This window comes from Hyla sarda, chromosome 6 (assembly GCF_029499605.1).
Source record: "Hyla sarda isolate aHylSar1 chromosome 6, aHylSar1.hap1, whole genome shotgun sequence".
Classification (NCBI taxonomy): Eukaryota; Metazoa; Chordata; class Amphibia; order Anura; family Hylidae; genus Hyla; species Hyla sarda.
This window is the reverse complement of record NC_079194.1, coordinates 266,790,716-266,811,866: the sequence shown is the minus strand read 5'-3', so window position 1 is coordinate 266,811,866 and position 21,151 is coordinate 266,790,716. Positions and strand designations below refer to the sequence as shown.

The 21,151-nt window shown below is 44.1% G+C and overlaps 1 protein-coding gene across 1 annotated transcript in view; it reads right to left on the bottom strand.

Moving 5' to 3' along the window:
* The window catches only part of RCOR2 (REST corepressor 2), a 288,691-nt gene that overhangs the window by 22,654 nt on the left and 244,886 nt on the right, over window positions 1-21,151 (bottom strand). Inside the window, exon 5 of the mRNA XM_056528491.1 lies at window positions 6,164-6,325. Within this exon, the coding sequence (XP_056384466.1) occupies window positions 6,164-6,325 (162 nt within the window). The remainder of the gene's footprint in view (window positions 1-6,163; window positions 6,326-21,151) is intronic.

Sequence of the window (21,151 nt, the reverse complement as noted above, 5' to 3'; positions counted from 1 at the left end):
ATAAGTGTTGGATGGATTAACAATTTTTAATAGAAGCAATTTACAAATCTGTTTAACTTTCTGGCATCAGTTTTCCGCCGGAGTACCCCTTTAACAGAAAATGACCGGTTGTTTAAACTTATTAACCCCTTGCCGCAAAACACTGTTTCTAAAGGTGCTGCGGCACGGGAGGGTTATGAAGCGAGCTCAGGAGCTGAGCTCGCATCATAACCGCACGGTTGCGGCTGCTGTCAGCATCCATCGATCAGCGATTGATTGCTCCAAGCCTGAAATCCAGGCTTAAGTGATCAACCGCCGATAACACTGATCAATGCATTGCAATGGCATTGATCAGTGTATTGAATCAATGTACTGCATGTTATAGTCCCCTATTTCATGTAGTTATGTTTTTTTTTCAGAAGCAATACAAAATCAAACCTATATAAGTAGGGTATCAGTTTAATCATATGGATCTACAGAATAAAGATAAGGTGTCATTGTTAGTGAAGAATGTACTGCATAGAAACAGAAGCCCCCAAAATTACAAAATTGTGTTCTTTCTTCCATTTTGTCGCACAATAAAAAAATTTTCCCGTTTCGCTGTAGATTTTTGGGTAAAATGATGTAAAATGATGTGATAATGTCATAAAGTAGAATTGGTGGCACAAAAAATAAGCCTGCATATGGATTTTTAGGTGCAAAATTGAAAGGGTTATGATTTTTAAAGGGTAAGGAGGAAAAAACAAAAGTGCAAAAATGGAAAAACGCTATGTCCTTCAGGAGTTAAAGAATTTTTGGTCACAGTTTTTCCTATTTTCCATTTTACTGTTCAAATTTTAAAATAGTTCTGAATTTTGCAGTTTGTATTCTAACATTAAGCATAAAACTAAGCTCAGTCTGTCTGATTAGGAGGCTGCTAGAAAATAATCTGTACAGCATAACAGTGAGAGGGGACACCAATAGATAGAGAAGACAACCAGGAGCTCAGTCACCCACTTCCTGTAGAATGCCCTCTGTACAGGTCAGAGACCATGCTCATAAACCTGACCCACGCAAAGAATAGGATATGGGGATGTTCACTGTGCCTATGTCTCTGGGGTGTGCTGTTAAGTATATCACCAAAAGCTGTGAACATCAGATCAGAAAAAATTGTTAATGAATGTGATTTAACCCCTTCCCTAATAAAAGTTTGAATCACCCCCTTTTCCCATTTTAGAAAAAACAAAAACAAACAACATGTACATAAAAATAAATATAAACATATTTGGTGTCTCAGTGTGCGTAAATGTCCAAACTATAAAAATATATAATTAATTAAACCGCACGGTCAATGGCGTACATGAAAAAAAATTCCAAGATAGCTTATTTTTGGTCACATTTATACCATAAAAAAAAGAATAAAAAGATCAAAAAGTCAGATTAAAAAACAAATGGTACTGATAAAAACTTCAGATCACGGCACGAAAAAATTAGCCCTCATACATCCCCATATGCGGAGAAATAAAAGTTATAGGGGTCAGAAGAGGACATTTTTTAACATTTTAATTTTCGTGCATGTAGTTATGATTTTTTCCAGAAGTAAGACAAAATCAAACCTATGTAAGTAGGGTATCATATTAATCGTATGGACCTACAGAAGATAAGGTGTCATTTTCACCGAAAAATTTGTAGAAACGGAAGCCCCAAAAAGTTAAAAAATTGCGTTTTGGTGCACAATGATTCTTTTCTTTGGTTTCGCTGTAGATTTTTGGGTAAAATGACTGATGTCATTAAAAAAGTAGAATTGGTGAAGCAAAAAAAAAAGCCATCATATGGGTCGGTCGGTGTAAAATTGAAAGGGTTATGATTTTTAAAAGGTGAGGAGGAAAAAAGGAAAGTGCAAAAAGGTAAAAACCCTGAGTCCCCAAGGCTTTTTTATTTTATTTTTATTTGACAAGTGTCTCTTTAAATGGTAATAACTTAAGAATGCTTTTTCTGAGCAGAGTGATTCTCAGATTGCTTTTTGGTGGCATATTGTACTTTATACAAGCGGTGCATTTTTGCTGACATATGCCGCATATTTTGTGAAAAACTAAAAAATATTGCGAAAAACTGGAAAATTTCTGGCTTTTTTTAAATAATTTTTTTATGGTGTCCACTGTGCAGCAAAAGTGATGTTATATTTATTCTGTGGGTCGGTACGATTATGGCGATACCTATTTTATATAGCTTTTTATGTTCTTTTTCCTTTTCTGAGCAAAATTCTTTTTTCCCTTTTTTAGTGTTTTTCAGACAGCCGTAAATTTATATTTTTTTGTGGGACAAGCTGTACTTTTTATTGGTATCATTTTTGCGATACATGCTACCTTTTGATCTTTTTTATTCCGCTATTTGCATGAAAATTTGTGAATTTTGCGCTTGTTTTTTTACGGTGTTCACTGTGCGGAATAATTTACATTATAGTTTTATAGTACACTTTTTCTAATGATATTACAGGGCTTTTATTGGGAAAGGGGCATTTATTTAATTTTTTTACACTTCATACTTTTATTGAGGAACCTGTTATTTTATTTTTCACTTTTTACAAGTTATATTATGCTGCAATACATTTTTACTGCAGCACAGTATAACCTGATGAGCTGCAAACACTACCAGCCTGTGCGACCCAGCCTGTGGCTAGATCTTACAGGCTTCCATGGCTGGCAGACAGAATACCATCAGCTGGTCTCCTGCTGCTATAGCAACCAACGGCAACCCGCGATCATATCCGGCGGGGCCGCCACCGCCATTGTTGAACAGGTGGAGCACCCTGCCCCTGTCAACACCATAGATGCAGTGATCAGGATTGATCATGGCATCTATGGGGTTAAAGCTGCTGGGACCGTTGCAATCGCGGCCCCGGCAGCTGAGGCGGGACCCCGACTGTGATCCACTGCCGATCTCCTGTGCTGTGCGCGACAGAGAAGGAGATCAGCAAGACGTATGCATACTTCCCAGCACACAAACTTGTCGTGTGCTGGGATGTATGCATACGTCCTTATAGCGGAAAGGGGTTAACAGTTTTATTTGGTGACAGGTACTCTAACTGTATGACTCCATATCAGCATGGGTTTATGTGGGATCCGTTCTGTCGAACTAACCTGATCAGCTTTTGAGGAGGTGAGCTCAAGACTGGACCACTTTAATTTTTCAAAGCATTTGATATGGTGCCACATATAAAGGTTGGTACTTAAAATGAAAATGCTTGGGCTGGGGGAATATATTTGGGTAAGAAGGTGGCTCAGTTATAGGAAACAGAGGGTTATTAATGGTACATTCTCTGGGTGAGTGAATAGTGGGGTACCACAGGGGTCAGTTTTGAGTCCTACTCTTTTGAAATTATTTATTATCAACTTGTAGAGGGATTATATAGTAAAGTAAACACTTTGCAGAACTTCGTAACATCTGTAAAGATTGATAACAAAACTCCAAAAAAAGCAAAACATGTAGCCATATAGGGTGGGAGTACAGCCAAATTTAAGTATCCCAAAGTAACTCTTCCTAATTTGTTACAGGACCAAGTATTTGCGGCCCTACACAGCACTATAATACACAACCTACAAACACACAATAATTGCGGCAGCACACAATTAAAAAATTAATAATAAATCTTTATTGAAAAATGATGACCTACAGAACAATTAACAGTATCACTACTGTATACATATAGAGATGGTGGCAACAGGAAACACAGGGGACGATCCGGGCTATACAAATGATTCACAGTAAGAAAAACAGGATGCAATGCACCCCACATGTGGCAATACTATAACCTAAAATTACAGATACAGAGCTAGAGGTCTACACATCACAATATGTCACAAAGTGCAAATGCATTATGAAAAGCAAGTGAGAACCATCATGCAAGCTGTATACCCACATAAGAGTAATCCAAACCATGCCACCTGCCCCTATGACTGTTTTGGATACTAAACCTTCTTCCGGGGGTCCCAAAATTTGTATAGGTATCCAAAGCGGTTGTAGGGGGCGGGCATCCGTGGCGGGGTTTGGATTACTCTTACGTGGGTATACAGCTTGCTTGATGGTTCTCACTTACTATTTATATGCATTTGCACTATGTGACATATTGTGATGTTTACACCTCTAGCTCTGTACCAGTATTTTTATGTTATATTATTGCCACATGTGGGGTGCATTGCATCCTGTTTTTCTTACTGTGCATCATTTGTATAGCCCGGATTGTCCCCTGTGTTTCCTGCGGCCACCATCTCTCTATGTATACAGTAGCGATACGGTATTAAATTGTTTTGTAAGTCAAAAATTATTAATTTAAATTGTGTCCTGTCACAATTATAGTATTTTTGTAGGTTATAAAAAGATTGCTAACACTATAGAGGACAGTGCACGGTTACAAATGAATCTGGATAGGTTAAAGGCTTGGGCTGAAAAGTGGCAGATGAGGTTCAACAGATACGTGTAAGATTATGCACATGGGGAGCAAAAACCCTGGGTGGGAACATGTACTAAATTGGAAAACATTGGGGACGACTGACATGAAAAAGGACTTTGTCAACAGTAAATTTTACTGTAGCGACCAGTGTCAGGCAGCTGCTGCCAAGGTAAATAAAATCATGGGGTGCATCAAAAAGAAAATAACTACTATAGTACAAATCACTAGTCAGATTATACATAGAATACTGTGTACAGTACTGGGCACCAGTGTACAAGAAAAATATAGTGGAGCTGGAGAGGGTTCAAAAACTGGCAACTAGAGTAAGAAGAGTAATGGGAGGACTACCGTGCCCAGAAAGATTATTAGAATTAAGATTAGTTTAGGGGAAAAAAAAAAAAAGATGGCTTAAGGGTGACTTAACTATGTATAAATATATCAGGGCGCAGTGCAGAGATCTCTCCCATGATCTATTTTTACACAGCATTGTATGTACAACAACATCGACTTCTAGGGAACAGAAGTTTTTTTTGTTGTTTTTTTTATACCAGAAGAGGTGGGGGTGCTATACTGAAAGGGCAGTGAGACTATGGAACTCTCTGCCAGAGGAAGTGGTCATGATGGACTCAATAAGAGTTCAACATGGGTTTGGATGCATTTCTGGAAAGTAGTAATATTACAGTTTATGGATAGTACAATTAAAGGGACAGAACATTGATAAAGGGATTTATTCTAATTGCCATAATTGGAGTCGAGAAGGAATTTTTCCTTTTGTATAGGGCCAGGCCTCTGGATCAACTAAGTAAGGACAGTAGAATTATAGGTTGATCTTTATGGTCTTTTTTTTAACCTTATGAACTATGTAACTGTGCAAATAAAAGACAGGCAGGCACTCCCTCAGACTGGAGAAAAAAAGGTTAAAGGGGTATTCCAGGAAAAACCTTTTTTTTTTATATATCAACTGGTTCCAGAAAGTTAAACAGATTTGTAAATTACTTCCATTAAAAAATCTTAATCCTTTCAGTACTTATGAGCTTCTGAAGTTAAGGTTGTTCTTTTCTGTCTAAGTAATCTCTGATGACACGTGTCTCGGGAAACGCCCAGTTTAGAAGCAAATTCCCATAGCAAACCTCTTCTAAACTGGGCGGTTCCCGAGACACGTGTCATCAGAGATTACTTAGACAGAAAAGAACAACCTAAACTTCAGAAGCTCATAAGTACTGAAAGGATTACGCTTTTTTAATAGAAGTAATTTACAAATCTGTTTAACTTTCTGGAGCCAGTTGATATATATATATATAAAAAAAAAAGTTTTTTCCTGGATAACCCCTTTAAGTCTCCAGAGGGGTGACAAGCCTTCTTTTAACATAAGAACTATGAATTGATGAAAGTCTACCTGAGGAACTGGTCACAGCAAAAACAGATGAGGACTTCATAATAGGCTTTGATACATTCTTAGAACAAAACCACATTAATGGGGGAGATTTATCAAAACCCGTACAGAGGAAAAGTTGCAGAGGTGCCCATAACAGCCAATCAGATAGTGTCTTTCATTTTTGAAAAGGCCTCTAAAAAAATTAAATGATTGGTTGCTATGGGCAACTCAGCAACTTTTCCTCTGGGCAGGTTTTGATAAATCTCCCCCAATGTGATATAGAATCACATCTCCACCAATAGCCCTTTCCTTCATTCATCGCCTTCCTTCTGTGGTTGCACTTGGACATTTTTTTAACTGTACTAACTAGGTAAGGTTACCATTTGTTGTATCCGCTGGAAGCATTTCCCATGAAAACTGAACGCCTGTTCAAAAAGGACTTTATCCTCCACACTCCACTCATCAGGAAATGGTGTAAAATTTGCAAGGTCAGCAAGAGAGCGTTCAACATCATGTTTGTGCCAAAGCAGCATACCGAGAGCCTATAGTGTCCAGGGTTTGATATAAATTGGATGAGTATGAGAAGAGAAGCATGGCAAAAATAGTAAATTGCAGAATTAAGAAATTGAAGGAAAAAAAATGCATGAGGAAAAAGTTGTAGTAGTAGTAGTAGTAGTAAAGTGATGCATTGGAAAATTAAGGGATGCAACAAAAAAAAAAAAATAAGAAAAAGAAAAAACACGCAGTTATTAGTAAATCCACATGACAAGTATGAAGAACAGTAAAATTAGAGTATTTCTGCAACACAATCTCGATTGCTTTATGTGAAGCAACGTCATTTGTCCCAAAAAGATAAAACAAACAAACATTGCCTCATTCATCAGTACGTCATTAGGAGATCCTTACAAGGGTATCAGAGAATGAGGGTTAAAGTTAGATAAAAACGTGTTGTGGGAACATAGAACTACCAATTACTACTATTTACTTGTTGCAGGCCTGCATAGTAAATGATAAAAGGGTCAATGACAACTGGCAGTATATACGTGATGCTGACAATGATTTAAAATTAAAAAAAAGCATTTAACCCCCTAAGAATTGAGAGTTTTTCCATTTTTGCACTTTAAGTTTTTTCCTCCTTACCTTTTAATAATCATAACCCTCTCAATTTTGCACCTAAAAATCCATATGATGGCTTAATTTTTGTACCACCAATTCTACTTTGTATTCACATGAGTCATTTTACACAAAAATCTATGGCGAAACTAAAAATAAATAAAAAAAGAAATCATTGTGCGACAAAATTGAAGAAAAAACACCATTTTGTAACTTTTGGTGGCTTCTGTTTCTACGCAGTATATTTTTGTTATCTGTATTCTGTAGGTCCATATGATTAAAATTAGGGATGCACCGATATATCGCGGCCGATACATGTCGGCCGATAATAGCTATTTTGGGGAAATGCCGAAACAACAAAAAATTTGCTGATAATGACCCACCTCCCCTTCCCGCCACAGCACAAGTTACAAACACTGTCAGTGCCAGAGGCGTAGCGCAGGGGGGGGTGCAGGGGGGGCCGGCCGCACCGGCCGCAACATCTGGGGGGGCGCGCTCTCCGGGATAGGAATACTTATTTTTATGTGCCCGGGCCGGCTCCCGTGTGTGGCTGCAGGCGGGGGCCGGCCAGAGCATATAAAAACTAATACTGTATACTAAAAACCAGGGGGCCTCCAGCTGTTGTGAAACTACAACTCCCAGCATGCCCGGACCGGCAAAGGCTAGTTTTTATATTAGTTTTTATATGCTCTGGTCAGCCCCCGCCTGCAGCCAAACACGGGAGCCGGCCCGGGCACATAAAAAGAAATATTCCTATCCCGGACATCCCTGTGTCCCGAAAAATCTTTTCGGGACATAAGGATGTCCGCCGGTCACTCACCATTCCCGGCCACCGCGCGTCCTCCTTCAGTCCTTCGCTTCACCGCCTCTATGGTTGTACGCACGGCATGGGACATCCCGTGCGTACAACCATAGAGACGCAGGAGGACCGCAGGATCGCCGCAGGAGAGTGCGTGCTGGCCGGGGCCTGGTAAGTGACCGGCGGCACGTCATCTTCTTCAGTGTTCCGGTCACCGCTCCTCCGGTCCCGGCACATACTGCTATGGTCCATAGGCCATAGCAGTAGATGTGACCCCGGGCCTGAGGAGCAGTGACCGGATCACTGTGGGGGCAGCAGTACAGACATACAGCCTCCAGCCATACACTGTATATGGCTGGAAGCTGTATGTCTGTGGGGTGGGGGGGAAGCTGCCTACTATTGTGGGGGAACTTCTGACCTAATGTGGGGGGGAGCTGCCTACAAATGTGGGGGGAGCTGCCTAATATTGTTGGGGGGAGCTGACTAATATTGTGGGGAACCTGCCTACTATTGTGGGGGAAATGCTGACCTAATGTGGGGAAGCTGCCTACTATTGTGGGGGAACTGCTACTATTGTGGGGGAGCAGCCTACTATTGTTGGGGAGCTACCCATTAATGTGTGGGAGCTGCCTACTATTGTGGGGGAGCTGCCTACTATTGCGGGGGAGCTGCCTACTATTGTGGGGGAGCTGCCTATTAATGTGGGGGAACTCCCGACCTAATGTGGGGGAGCTGGCAATGTAATGTGGGGGAATCTAATCTAATCTAATGAACGGAGCGCTGCATTTTACCAGAAGACGGGGAGAAGTCATTTTCGATTTCGGACGAACATTTTTTTTTATTTCGGTTTCGTTTCGGTTCTGAAATTTCCATTTCGGTGCACCTCTAATTAAAATGATACCCTACATATATAGGTTTGATTGTGTCTTCTGGAAAAAATCATAACTACATGCACGAAAATTTATATGTTTAAAATTGTCATCTTCTGACCCCTATTACGTTTTTTTTTCCACGTAAGGGCGGTATGAGGGCTCACTTTTGGCGCCATGATCAGAAGTTTTTAGCAGTACCGTTTTTGTATTATTGATCGGACTTTTTGATGTATTTTTATTCAAAAATACGCTATTTTGGACTTTGGAATTTTTTTTGCACGTTTTTTTATTTACACTTTTATTTTTTAATGGGAAAAGGGGGTGATTAAAACTTTTACTAGGGGAGGGGTTAAAGGATCTTTATTTACTTTTTTTCCACTTTTTTTTTGCAATGTTATAACCCCCATAGGAGACTATAACATGTATTAATTACATTGATCTCTTATACTGTTCAATCTTATGCTATGCCATAGCATAGCATTAATCATTGTTTTTGCCGCTTGACTGCTCCTGCCAGGATCTCAAGCACTGAGCAGTCATTCGGCAATTGGACAGCGAAGAGGCAGGTAGGGATTCTCCTCGCGTTCTGCAAGCTGTTCGGGATGCCGTAATTTCACCGCGGCGGTCCCGAATAGCACCACTGAGCTAACCGGCAATGTTTACTTTAATTTTAGACACGGAGATCAAGTTTGATCACCGCGCCTAAAGGGTTAATGCCGGATATCAGCCTGATCGGCGATGTCCGGCATTAGCCATGGGTCCCGGTTGCTTATAGCAACTGGGACCCACCGGGTATGATGCACACTCACCTGCTGAGCGTGCCTCATACCTCGGGTGCCGCAGATGGACGTTAATTAACGTCCATTTGCGGCAAGGGGTTAATATGCCATCTTGAGGCAAACACAACACAGTACAGACATCACAGAGTGTCATATGACCAATAAGGATGTATGCACACAATGTAATCTTATAGCGATGAGACCGCGCATGTGCTCCTTTGTCATTCAGCCAATAGAGAGTTGTGATACTGTGAAAAGAAAGCTAGGAAATGTAGTTTAGTTTGGTGTGCATGGGCAGAAATTGGGCAATCCAGGGAAGTGTGTTTGGGCTTGAAAGATGCATGTCAGTCACCAAAATAACCCCTTTAACACCTCGCTGAATAACAAAAAAGTGAAAAGTATGACTGCAGTTCATTGGCTTAGGCTCCATATACATCACATTTTTGAGGGCAAATCACTGGTATACTCCAGGATACTAGCAAGGTATGCTGACATATGAGGTATGAAAGTATGTTTAGAAATGAAACCACAGGTAGACTATCTTCAATTCACACAGAATGCCATATTATATATATATATATATATATATATATATATATATATATATATATTTATACACACACACACACATACAGTAGGGCTCAAAAGTTTGGGCACCCCTGGTAAAAACATTTTTATTAATGTGCATAAAGAAGCCAAGGAATGATGGAAAAATCTACAAAAGGCATCAAATTACAGATTAGACATTTTTATAATATGTCAACAAAACTTAGATTTTATTTCCATCATTGCAAAAGTTTGGGCACCCTGCAGAGTTAATGTCTTGTACTGCCCCCGTTGGCATGTATCACAGCTTGTAAATGCTTTTTGTAGCCAGCCAAGAGTCTTTCAATTCTTGTTTGAGGTATCTTTGCCAATTCTTCCTTACAAAAGTCTTCCAGTTCTTTGAGATTTCTGGGCTGTCTGTCACACACTGCTCTTTTAAGGTCTATCCATAGATTTTCAATTATGTTGAGGTCAGGAGATTGTGAAGGCCATGGAAAAACCCTCTTGATGTAATCCAACGTTGGTTTTTGAGGTGTGTTTAGGATCATTATCCATTTGTAGAAGCCATCCTCTCTTTAACTTCAGCTTTTTCACAGATGGCATCAAGTAAGCATCCAAAATTTGCTGAAATTTTATTGAATCAATTTTTCCTTCTACTTGTGAGATGTTCCCTGTGCCACTGGCTGCAATACAACCCCAAAGCATGATTGATCCACCTCCATGCTTAACAGTTGGATAGAGGGTTCTTTTTATTATATTCTGTTCCCCTTCTTCTCCAAACGTACCTTTGCTCATTCCGGCCAAAAAGTTCAATTTTAACCTCATCGGTCCACAGAACTTGTTTCCAAAATGCATCAGGCTTGTCTATATGTTCATTTGCAAAGTTCAAATGCTGATTTTTGTGGTGAGGACGTGGAAGAGGTTTTCTTCTGATGACTCTTCCATGAAGACCATATTTGTACAAGTATCTCTTTATAGTGAAATAGTGTACCACAACTCCAGTGTCTGCCAGATCTTTCTGGAGGGATTGTGCAGTCAAACGTGGGTTTTGAATAGTTTTTCTCACAATCCTGCAAGCTGTTCTGTCTGATATTTTTCTTGGTCTTCCAGATATTGCTTTAACTTCCACTGTTCCTGATGACTGCCATTTCTAAATTACATTCCAAAGATAGGATATTGACATCTGAAAACGTTTTGCTATCTTCTTATAGCCTTCTCCAGCTTTGTGAGTGTCAACTATTTTCAGTTTCAGATTTCTAGACAACTGCTTAGAAGAACTCATGGTGCTGATTGTTGGGGCAAGGTCAGATGAGTCTGGGCAATTAAAACCTTTGAGATTGACATCACCTGGTCTTCCCAGGTGATGATTGAGAACAATCCATGACACTGGCAGGTCTCAGCTTTGCAAAGGGGTCAGTGCATGCTATAAATTCTGCAGGATGCCCAAACTTTTGCAGACACCATTTTTTTTTCTGTTATTTTGAAAGTGTAAATGATGGAATTAAAATCTAACTTTTGTTGACATACTATAAGAATGTCTAATCTGTAATTTGATGCCTTGATTCCTTGGCTTCTTTATGAACATTAATACAAATTTTTACCAGGGGTGCCCAAACTTTTGATCCCCACTGTGTGTGTGTATATATATATATATATATATATATATATAAATATATATATATATATATATATATACACACACATATATATACACATACATATACGTGTGTGTGTAATATATTTATAAAAAACAGCAGTGCAGCACTCCAATAGACTTAAAAAAAAAGTGAATTCATTGTCTCATAGCAGCAACGTTTCAGTTCCTCACTGGAACCTTTTTCAAGCTTGAAAAAGGTTCCAATGAGGAACTGAAACATTGCTGCTATGTTGTGAGACAAATTAACTTTTTTTTTTAAAGTCAATTGGAGTGCCGCACTGCTGTTTTTGTATCTCATTTTTGGACTGTGTTAAGGTCTGGAGTGCTGGCACCGGGCATTGGATATAAGGTAGTGCTGCAAGAATTTCTTTGTTGGATATTTTATATATATATATATATATATATATATATACACACACACACACACACACACACATTATATATATATATATATATATATATATATGTATATATATATATATATATATATATATATATATATATATATGTGGGAAGCCTATCAGGCTGAATTTGTCCGAGGGGCTTTGACTATTTAAGGACCACCAACCCCGCCCTCTGTGCGTATGCCGGGTTGGGGAAAGTGCGGGGTTCTTTCGTTGCGTACGCTGGGTCTGTCGGTGTGGTCGTGCAGGTAAGTGCTGGGCAACCGGCAGGGTTATTATTCACTGGGTGCCCTGGTCTGTAGCGTTTTGCTCCCCTCGTATCGCGGGCAGACTCCGGTACCCAGGGTTACAGTCAGGCGGCAGCTATCGGCGGGGCAGTGTTGCACGGGCTGTCCGCGCGTATCCAGGGGCAGGTCCGGTACCTGGTTCATGTCTGGCGCAGGGAGACGCGTCCCACGTGGGCCTCCCTGCTCCGGCGTCTCACATGACACACGAGACTCTGGGCGGGCGGAGTCTCGGTGTGTCAGTGTGAGCAGCCGACTTTCGGTGCAGTTCCGCCTCTGACCAGCAGGTGGCGCCAAAAAAAAAAAAGGGGGGGGGGGGACAGAGTAGAGGGGAATGCAGGTGTGTTGCTGGAGGCTCAAAACATTGGGGCTCCAGCAGTATTGTGTACTGTTGTAAGGGGGGTAGCTCACCTGGCTGTACCATCACAGACAGGTGGAATTTTTTTTTTTATATATATGTAATTTAATATAGATAAAGTGTGTTGATAAAATGCTTGTTTTCTGCAATACGGTTAAATGGTGGTAGTGATGTTAGGTGGTAAGCTGTTATTAGGAGCTGGGGGGTTGGTGCACCGGTGGCTGGTTCACGTCGCACCATTCACATGTATCTTTCTAGTATGGGGGGGGAGTTAAGGCTGGGGTGGCAGAGGCAGTGTGGGATAAGGGTTAGTCTTAGTGGGGTTGGGATAAGTATCATACATTGGGGGGGAGGGTAGGTAAGGTTAGGCTAGTCATCTATCGACTAGCGTCAGGCGGGATGGTTACGCATGTGGTTAGGTAATTTAGAAACACCTATGTGTTATGTTTCTCGTTCCCAGATTGGGTGGTCTGTATCCGTTTAGGTGGTTGTTACGTGTCTGTTTTTCATTTCCAAAGCTTCACCAGTAGCTACGGTCAGTACCAACCGTACGACGGTTACTCATGTTTCCTCTTCTAGCACGATTATTTCCACTTATAGGAATTGGTTCACGTTGCTTCCGCTTCTACACATAATACTCCCACCACATTAGTTAATGGTAAGCACTGCAGCTGGTACACATAGGCGCTGAATCACTGCTAATCTGACACGGTCCGTCAGATAGGGTTCAGGGCGTTATTGCTACTATCACGTACTCAGAGCATTCTCGTTACATGGGTAGTGGTCACTGCGATCTTGACTCTTCTTCAGGGGTGACCACTTGCCTGCGGTGGTTGCTGACACGTCTTCAGAGCCATTGCTAGTTTAGTTAGGTACGGTGCATACTGTAATCCCGACTCGTCGTCAGGAGGTGTTCACTGTGCTTCAATTAATTCATGACTATACGTGTCATGCATACATTCTCGGTCAAACTCATGCATACATTCTCGGTCAGGCTATGTTTCACACGTTCAAGGTGGTACTCTGGGTTGGCACTGGCACTACGGTCACCACTCTTTGGTCGGCTACGATTGCACGTTTCAGTCACGCTCAGCAGTATGCTCAATATGAAGTATGTATTCGGTTGTCCACAGGTATCACAGTCGCTGTTGCTGTTCAGTTCAGTCGTTTTGCTGTTGTGTTACAGTGGTGGTAAGGTCAGTCAGGGTTCAGGGGGGGGGGAACAAGTTTCTCAATCAGGTCGCTCATGTTTACCGTTTTTTTCCCCGACACCCATTACGGCCCGGACAGGTCATGTCTCACGTGTCAGACATAGAGGACCCGATGTCTATCCCTGAGAGGCCAGCTAGGAGCTCCGTGTGAGGGATGTCGTCCTCTGCAGCTTACAGGGCTTGGACGATCCCAAAGTTGATGGAAGAGTTGAGCAAGAGGGCAATCCCGTTTACAGCAACCACCCGTAAAGCAGATTTATACAAGCTCCTTATGGCGGATCAGGGTGCTAGTGACAGTCAGGAGGGGACCTCGAGCCAGTCCACCCTGTCCGAACAACACTCTATGATGACTTCTATAATGGGCAGGCTGGAGTCTCTTGAGAGGAGGGGTGTTCAGGAGCCCCCAGCTCCGGCAGTACCGCTGGCGCTGGCTCCAACAACGGTCGCTGCCCCTGTACCGGAAGGCAATCCAGGTAGGCGCTCTGGGCCAAGGGTGTCACTGGTACACTTTGTCCCAGCGGCCCTGAGAAAAGACATACTGGAAGAGAAGGACATTAATTTGGAGTCTCTGTTGATATCTGCCTTTGATGTTGAGGACACTAGAACGGTAGCATGTGCTGATTTATCTGTTGTCCTAAAGAGCAAGGACACTAGGCTGAAGCGAAAGCTTAACATCCACGAATTCGTGATTGCCTTCAACAAGTATAGGGAGGTCATCTGCTCAGTCAGGCCGGAGCGCAGAGAGGAGCTCGATCTATATTTGCTGAGGGTTACAGAATACGCATACAATTATGGGGGAACCCATTTTTATGACTACCATAGAAGTTTCTCGGCCATGGCTGCGGCGGCTTTCAGCCAAGATGGGTACCTCACTGATTGGAGCATTGAAGATTTGCAGATGTTCTGCAGCCACTTCGCAAATCTCAAGTCCCCGGCATGTGCCTCCTGCCAATCAATCACGCATACCACGGTGTGGTGTGTAGGGCTTGCTCGGCAGGGCGAGCAGAGTGCTGCCAGACCTTCCACCTCCACGGATAGTTTCAGCAGGTCCGCGCCTTCCGTGGTCAAGTTGGGCCGTCCAGTACACTATCTCGGCGGCTCGCAGATCTTTAATAATTATAACATGTCGTCATGCAATTTCAGCAATTGCAGGTTATTACATGTCATCTTCTACTGCTTCAGAGCACATCCGGGCTCTGCATGCAGGCAGAAAGGACCAGCATGACTAGGCACGGTATGCACCCCGGTCCTGGCTGCTATACTCATGGATCACCCAGACCCAGACTGGGTTCAATGGTTGGTCAATAGTTTTGACAGAGGCTTCCACCCCGGCATAATCACGCTGCCGCAATCCACACATAAATGTGACAATCTGCTGTCCGCCATGCACGATCCCGCTGTTGCACCGAATTAATAAATGCTGAGCTAGTGAAAGGCTACATGATTGGCCCCTTTGTAGTTTCTCCATTCAGTTCTTGGAGGGTCAGCCCGGTAGGGGTGGTAACAGGCAAGTTTAATGGAAAGAAGAGGCTGATATTTGACTTATCAGCTCCACATGGGTCAGTTATCCCCAGTATCAACTCTCTCATTCCATCCGAGGAGTATAGCATGCACTACTCATCCATAGACCAGGCCGTTCAGGTTATCTTAGAGCTCGGGCCGGGGACCTGGATGGCGAAGGCAGATATCACAGATGCCTTCAAGTTTCTACCTCTGCACAAGGAACAGTGGCGATGGTTCGGGCTCAAATGGCAGGGTGCATATTATTTTGCCTCCAAGTTGACGTTCGGATGCAAGAGCAGCCCGTGGCTGTTTGACCAACTGGCCCAGGCATTGCTTTGGCTGATGGTTAATGTCTCTGTATGCAACCAGGTCATCCATTATTTGGATGACTTTCTTCTGCTCAGTCGCCCGAGGGAAGAGCCGGACCAGTTGGTCAGATTGCTGAAACTGTTCGCTGATATTGGGGTGCTGGTGTCTCCTAAGAAAACGGTCAGTCCAGCCAAGTGCCTTACCTTTCTGGGAGTAGTCCTAGATTCAGTTACCATGCAAGTTAGTTTGCCCACCGACAAGCTCAACCGTATCAGAGACACCATCCACAAGTATACGGTCTCTCGGGTCACGACCAAGGTAGAATTACAGAGCTTGTTGGGCATGCTGGCATTCGCTATGCGAGCAATTCCGCAGGGCAGAGCTTTTGTGTCTAGAATATTGTCTTTGCTGCATGGTGTCCCACAACAACACAGTAGGGTTTCGTTGGACCACCAGGCCCCGGCTGACCTAAACCTGTGGGATAGATACATGGTGCAATGGAACGGGACGGCTATGTTTGTCCCACCGGCCTCCGAGTTGTCCCCCAAGATCTGTACCGAGGAGTCATCTTCCACCGGTTATGGTGCAGTGTGGGGCAGCAGGTGGCTGGCCAATGGTCTAAACAAGTATTAACTCTGGCAGGCTTCGGCAGCACTTCGGCACTTTTCGAGGTGTTCCCCATTGTAGCGGAAGTGGTATGGGGCGACAAGTGGTCAGGGCAGACGGTGGAGTTTCTGTGTGACAACCAGGAGACAGTGGCCATAGTCAACAAGGGCAGTTCCAGACATGTCACTGTCATGTCTTTCATGCATAGGTTAGTCCTTGCAGCATAACTTTAATTTTGTGGCCAAACACATACCAGGGGTGGAAAACACAGCTGCGGATACTCTGTCCAGGGCTAATTTCCATCTCTTTTCACAGGTGGCTCCGCAAGCAGAAGCGGTAGGAGCACAACCCCCGGGTTGGCACAATTAATCCTGGACTGAATTACTATACACAGGTGGCCCGGGAGTTAATGTCCGACGCCTTAGCTCCCAACACCAGGAAGGCTTATCATGCAGCACACGACACCTTCAGGTCCTATCTGTCTCAACACAGCCATCCTTTCTCGTATGACACCACCATCATTCTATCTTTCATCGGTTTCTGACACTCTTCTCTGCACCTGTCTCATAGCACCATTAAATCTTACCTTTCCGGCATACAGCATTTCATTTCTTTATCTCACCCTGACAGGCCATCTATCCTATCATTTCAGGCCGTCAAGGCTGCGCTCAGAGACGTCGTGGTTCGCAGCTTCACAGCACCACCTCTCAGGAAACCTATCAGCGGTGAACTGTTCAGAGCCATGTCCGACGCATTAGCCAATAACCCGTTTAGCTTTGAGCACAGCCTGATACCGAAGTCTGCTATTTATCTTGCTTTCTATGGCTTCCTCCGGCCAGGTGAATTTTCATGTGCTAGGCGGGGAGCTGCACATATACAGAAGGCTCATTTAGGGTGGCAGGGTTCTTGGTTCGAGGTTTCACGGTCTGTCATCAAAACTTGCAGGTGGGGTCCTGTGGTCAAGTATTTCCCTTCAGGTAACAAGTGGTGCCCGGTGGCGGTGTTGTCACAACTGGTCAATTTCCTCCACGATAAGCCTCCGGAGTCGCCACTGTTGCCTTTCGGTAGGGGTGCTCTTACTACTTCTCTGTTCACATCTCATGTTCGCACTCTGCTTCGCACATTAGGGCACAACCCCAGGGAGTTTTCAGGTCACTCGTTTCAAATAGGAGCAGCGTCAGTGGCCTCCAGGCACAAGGTGCCGGTTCATGTGATCCAGAAGTTGGGGAGGTGGCGCTCTGACGCATACACTACTTATGTCCCAGATCCCTCAAGGGAGATGGCAGATGCATTTTAATATTTGGCATTATAAATAAATATTACTTAATTCCTAAATTGTGGTGTATTTTTGCCCTCGACGTGGTTTCAGGCACACCTCAGCCGCTGTTCTAAACCATAAGTAGAGTTTAAGTGATAAAGCATTCTTAATCTAGTTTCTTTCAGGTATCCTGGACAAGAGTTAACAGGTAAGCACAGGCACGGTAATAAGTCCTGACCACAAGTGGGAAGCCTATCAGGCTGAATTTGTGGGAGGGGCTTTGACTATTTAAGGACCACCAACCCCGCCCTCTGTGCGTATGCCGGGTTGGCGAAACCCACCCGCCTCACCCTTTTCTTCATTACAATTCTTAAGGGAATGCCCTCTAAAGGCGGACCCTCAACGCGGTTTCAGGCACACCTCAACCGCTGTTCTAAACCATAAGTAGAGTTTAAGTGATAGAGCATTCTTAATCTAGTTTCTTTCAGGTATCCTGGACAAGAGTTAACAGGTAAGCACAGGCACGGTAATAAGTCCTGACCACAAATATATATATATGTTACACATACACAAGGGATGATGCAGTGAGTTCACCCATCCCACTGTATATACATACAGCAATAAGTTAAATGCCCAGCCCGCCGCATTACGCAGGTTAAACATACCTGTTCCCGCTGTCTCCGGCAGGAGACAAGTTCTCCTTCACGACCAGGGACCAATCAGATGTGGTCCCGGTCCAGGAGACATGTGATTGGCCCGAGGGGGACAGTCTGCAGCGGAGGGCGACTGTGCATGGGTGATGCGGAGGCCAGGTGTTTGCTGTCTGGGCATGCTGGGAGTTGTAGTTTTGCAACTGCTAGAGGGCCAAAGTTTGAAGACCACTAGTCTGTGACCCTTTTTTTTTGGCAGCACATGGTACTGCTGTGGGTCACTTAGATCTATGGTCTACAAACTGCGGTCCTTCAGATGTTGCAAAACTAGAACTTCCAGCATGCCCGGACAGAACACTGGTCTGCTGCTTGCCCCTAGCTTTTTATGGGGTACAGTTTATTTTGGACTTTTTTGGGGGAGCCTATGCAGTCCGTGCCACCAGTGACTTTTCTGCCCTGTGTGGCTGGACCGTCTTCTCTATGCAAAGCAAGGAATTATTACTGATCAGTTTGCTGTCTGGCCACACAGCACAGAACAGTCGCTGGTGGCACGGACCACAAACACCCACAAAAAAGCGCAAAAAAAACCCTGCACCCAAAAAAAAGTTCTGATGAGTAATAATTCACTGCTCATCACTCAGGATAATCTGCACATGGTGTACGGTACGGCCACACAGGGCAGAACAGTTGCTGGTGGCATGGACCGCAAGCACTCCCCAAAAAAACAAAGTGCAAAAAAAAAAAAAACATGCACTGCAAAAAAGCCTACAGTAAACGTAAAAAGCACTACACTACACATTTATAAACTCATCCCCCCCCCCATAAAATATAAATGCTCTGAAGGCAGCCTTGCCTCTGACACAGAGACAGCCAATGTGGGAGAGGAGAAAGATCCCACATTTCTTTCTCTTCTCCCATCATCATCCAGTGATGATGAGCCCCCTAAAAGGCGGTGCTGCAGGGCAATGTCAGTAGAGGCCCCCCATACTATCCCCAAAACAATTCCCCCTGTCCCCCCATATAGGTGACACCAGTCCCTGACGGTTATGAGCCACTTATTTATGTGTGTGGTGTCCCGGCACCGGATTGCATCCGTTGCCTTGTGGTGAGGTCCCCAAAGTCAGAGTCCCTAGGTGTAGGTGGGGTCCTTATCCTTAGCTAGCCCCTTGTCACCCCTTTTGTAATTAAAATTATTCAAATTTAATGTGTATATATTTATATAGTAAGTGTACTTACCTAGTTAGCGTAGCAGGACCTGCGGGTCACGTGATCAGGTAAACTATGGTTATTGCTTAAGGACCTTTGGAGGTCCCTATGACGTATTCCACCCATCATTCCTTGTAACGGTGAGTGACAGATATTTGGACCAATTAAAACGGCCCTGCCCATATAAGGGAGCGGCGGCCATTGTTAGCTCTCTTTCCTCGTGGGCTGTTGACGGAGGAGGATCTGCGCTGCTGTCATCAGTGAGTTTAGGCCCGATCCTTGCGGCGACGGCTGATCTCTTCTAAACCGTGAGTGTATCAATCCCTAAGCACTCTGCAAAATCACCGAACCTTATCTATCCCCTAAATCCAGACGGATCTTCGCAATTAACCCTAAATTCAGAGACGTATAACACAAGTCAAGGTCCGCAACAACTGTCAGTCACTGAAGTGTATAGAGACTGTTTGAATGAGACTTACTGTTCATTGGATGTACCGCAAGTCTTTAAGTAAAGTTTATCCAAGTTCAAGTTCAACTACCTTGTGGACCTTCAGTCATTTTATGCATGCACCTATCTTTACTGGGAAGGGCAGCGATAGGCCGGAGAGTTACCTCAGCATGTTAGCCCTCAGCCTGGCGTCATAAACAATAGGGTTAAACTTAACCCTTGATATACTGAAACAACACCCCTACCCCTGAGGCCTACCACAAACCCTTTTTGGCATTGCATGAACAGGATTCGGGTGTGTGCCTACTACAGTTGCCACTAGTGAAAGCGTACTCCCCCCCCCCCCCCCCCAAGAAAACGAACTTTATTCATGTGCTGTAAACCGTGTTGCTGTGTACGGGAGCGGTGTTTGTGGTGCACCATACAAGGGGGCCACGAGAAAAGTAAGGGGGGAGGCGAAAATTCATCTACAACTAAGATATGTAAACTGCGCAATGAGTTCATGATGCAGTCCTCTGGTCCGGTTGGCACAGGCGGAGCCGAACTGCTGCTGGAAAAGCGCACAAAGAAAGTCCGCGCTGCGCCACGCCCCGCCCCTGGGCGTGGCTGCCAAGTTGCTGTGTCACAGCCGAAATGGAACTTGGAGATACAGGAGTCGTCTCTGGAGGGACCGGAAGTCGGGGCAGCACCGATAACGTCCTTCCTGCCGGCCGCCATTTTGGGGAAGCCCATTATAAAAGACGCCACGCACAGCGACCTCTTCAGTCTGCACAGAGAGCTGGAGAGTACAGACATGGCTGAGAGCAGCGTTCCACGTGGTGAAGATGGCAAAATGGCGCCGGAACAACAAAAAGTCGTGGCAGTCGCAGCCCGACTTTTTCAAGAACTTGCTGACCGTCTGCAGCGGTTGTCAGCGTCTGCAGCGGTTGTCATTAGACGAAGAGGGCGCCTGCAAACTTCCCCAACTGCCTGATGATGACTACGATTGGCCAGAGACACCTCCAGCGGAGAGACACCTGGAGGTGCATCGCCGGTGAGATTGTCCCCTCACCACATAACTTGGGGCTCATGGGCAGAGATCCCGTCGGAGGAGTCTGCTGTGAGTACCCTGCTAGAGGCGGGCTTTTCTTCCTCCTCCAGCCCCAGGCCATACCTCAATCAAGCTTGCCAAGTGCACGACCGTGCTCACCAAAATTGCCGCAATGGGTGTTCAGAGATGAGCCAGAGCTGATCGAGTACATGCACAGAGTACTTCAACCATTACCTGGGAAGCCACTCCCACCAATCCCAACTGCAGAAAAAGAAAGGGCCCGTCAAGAAGCTGAGCTGGCCGAATTGATGGAAAAGCTAAAGGCCCGACACAAA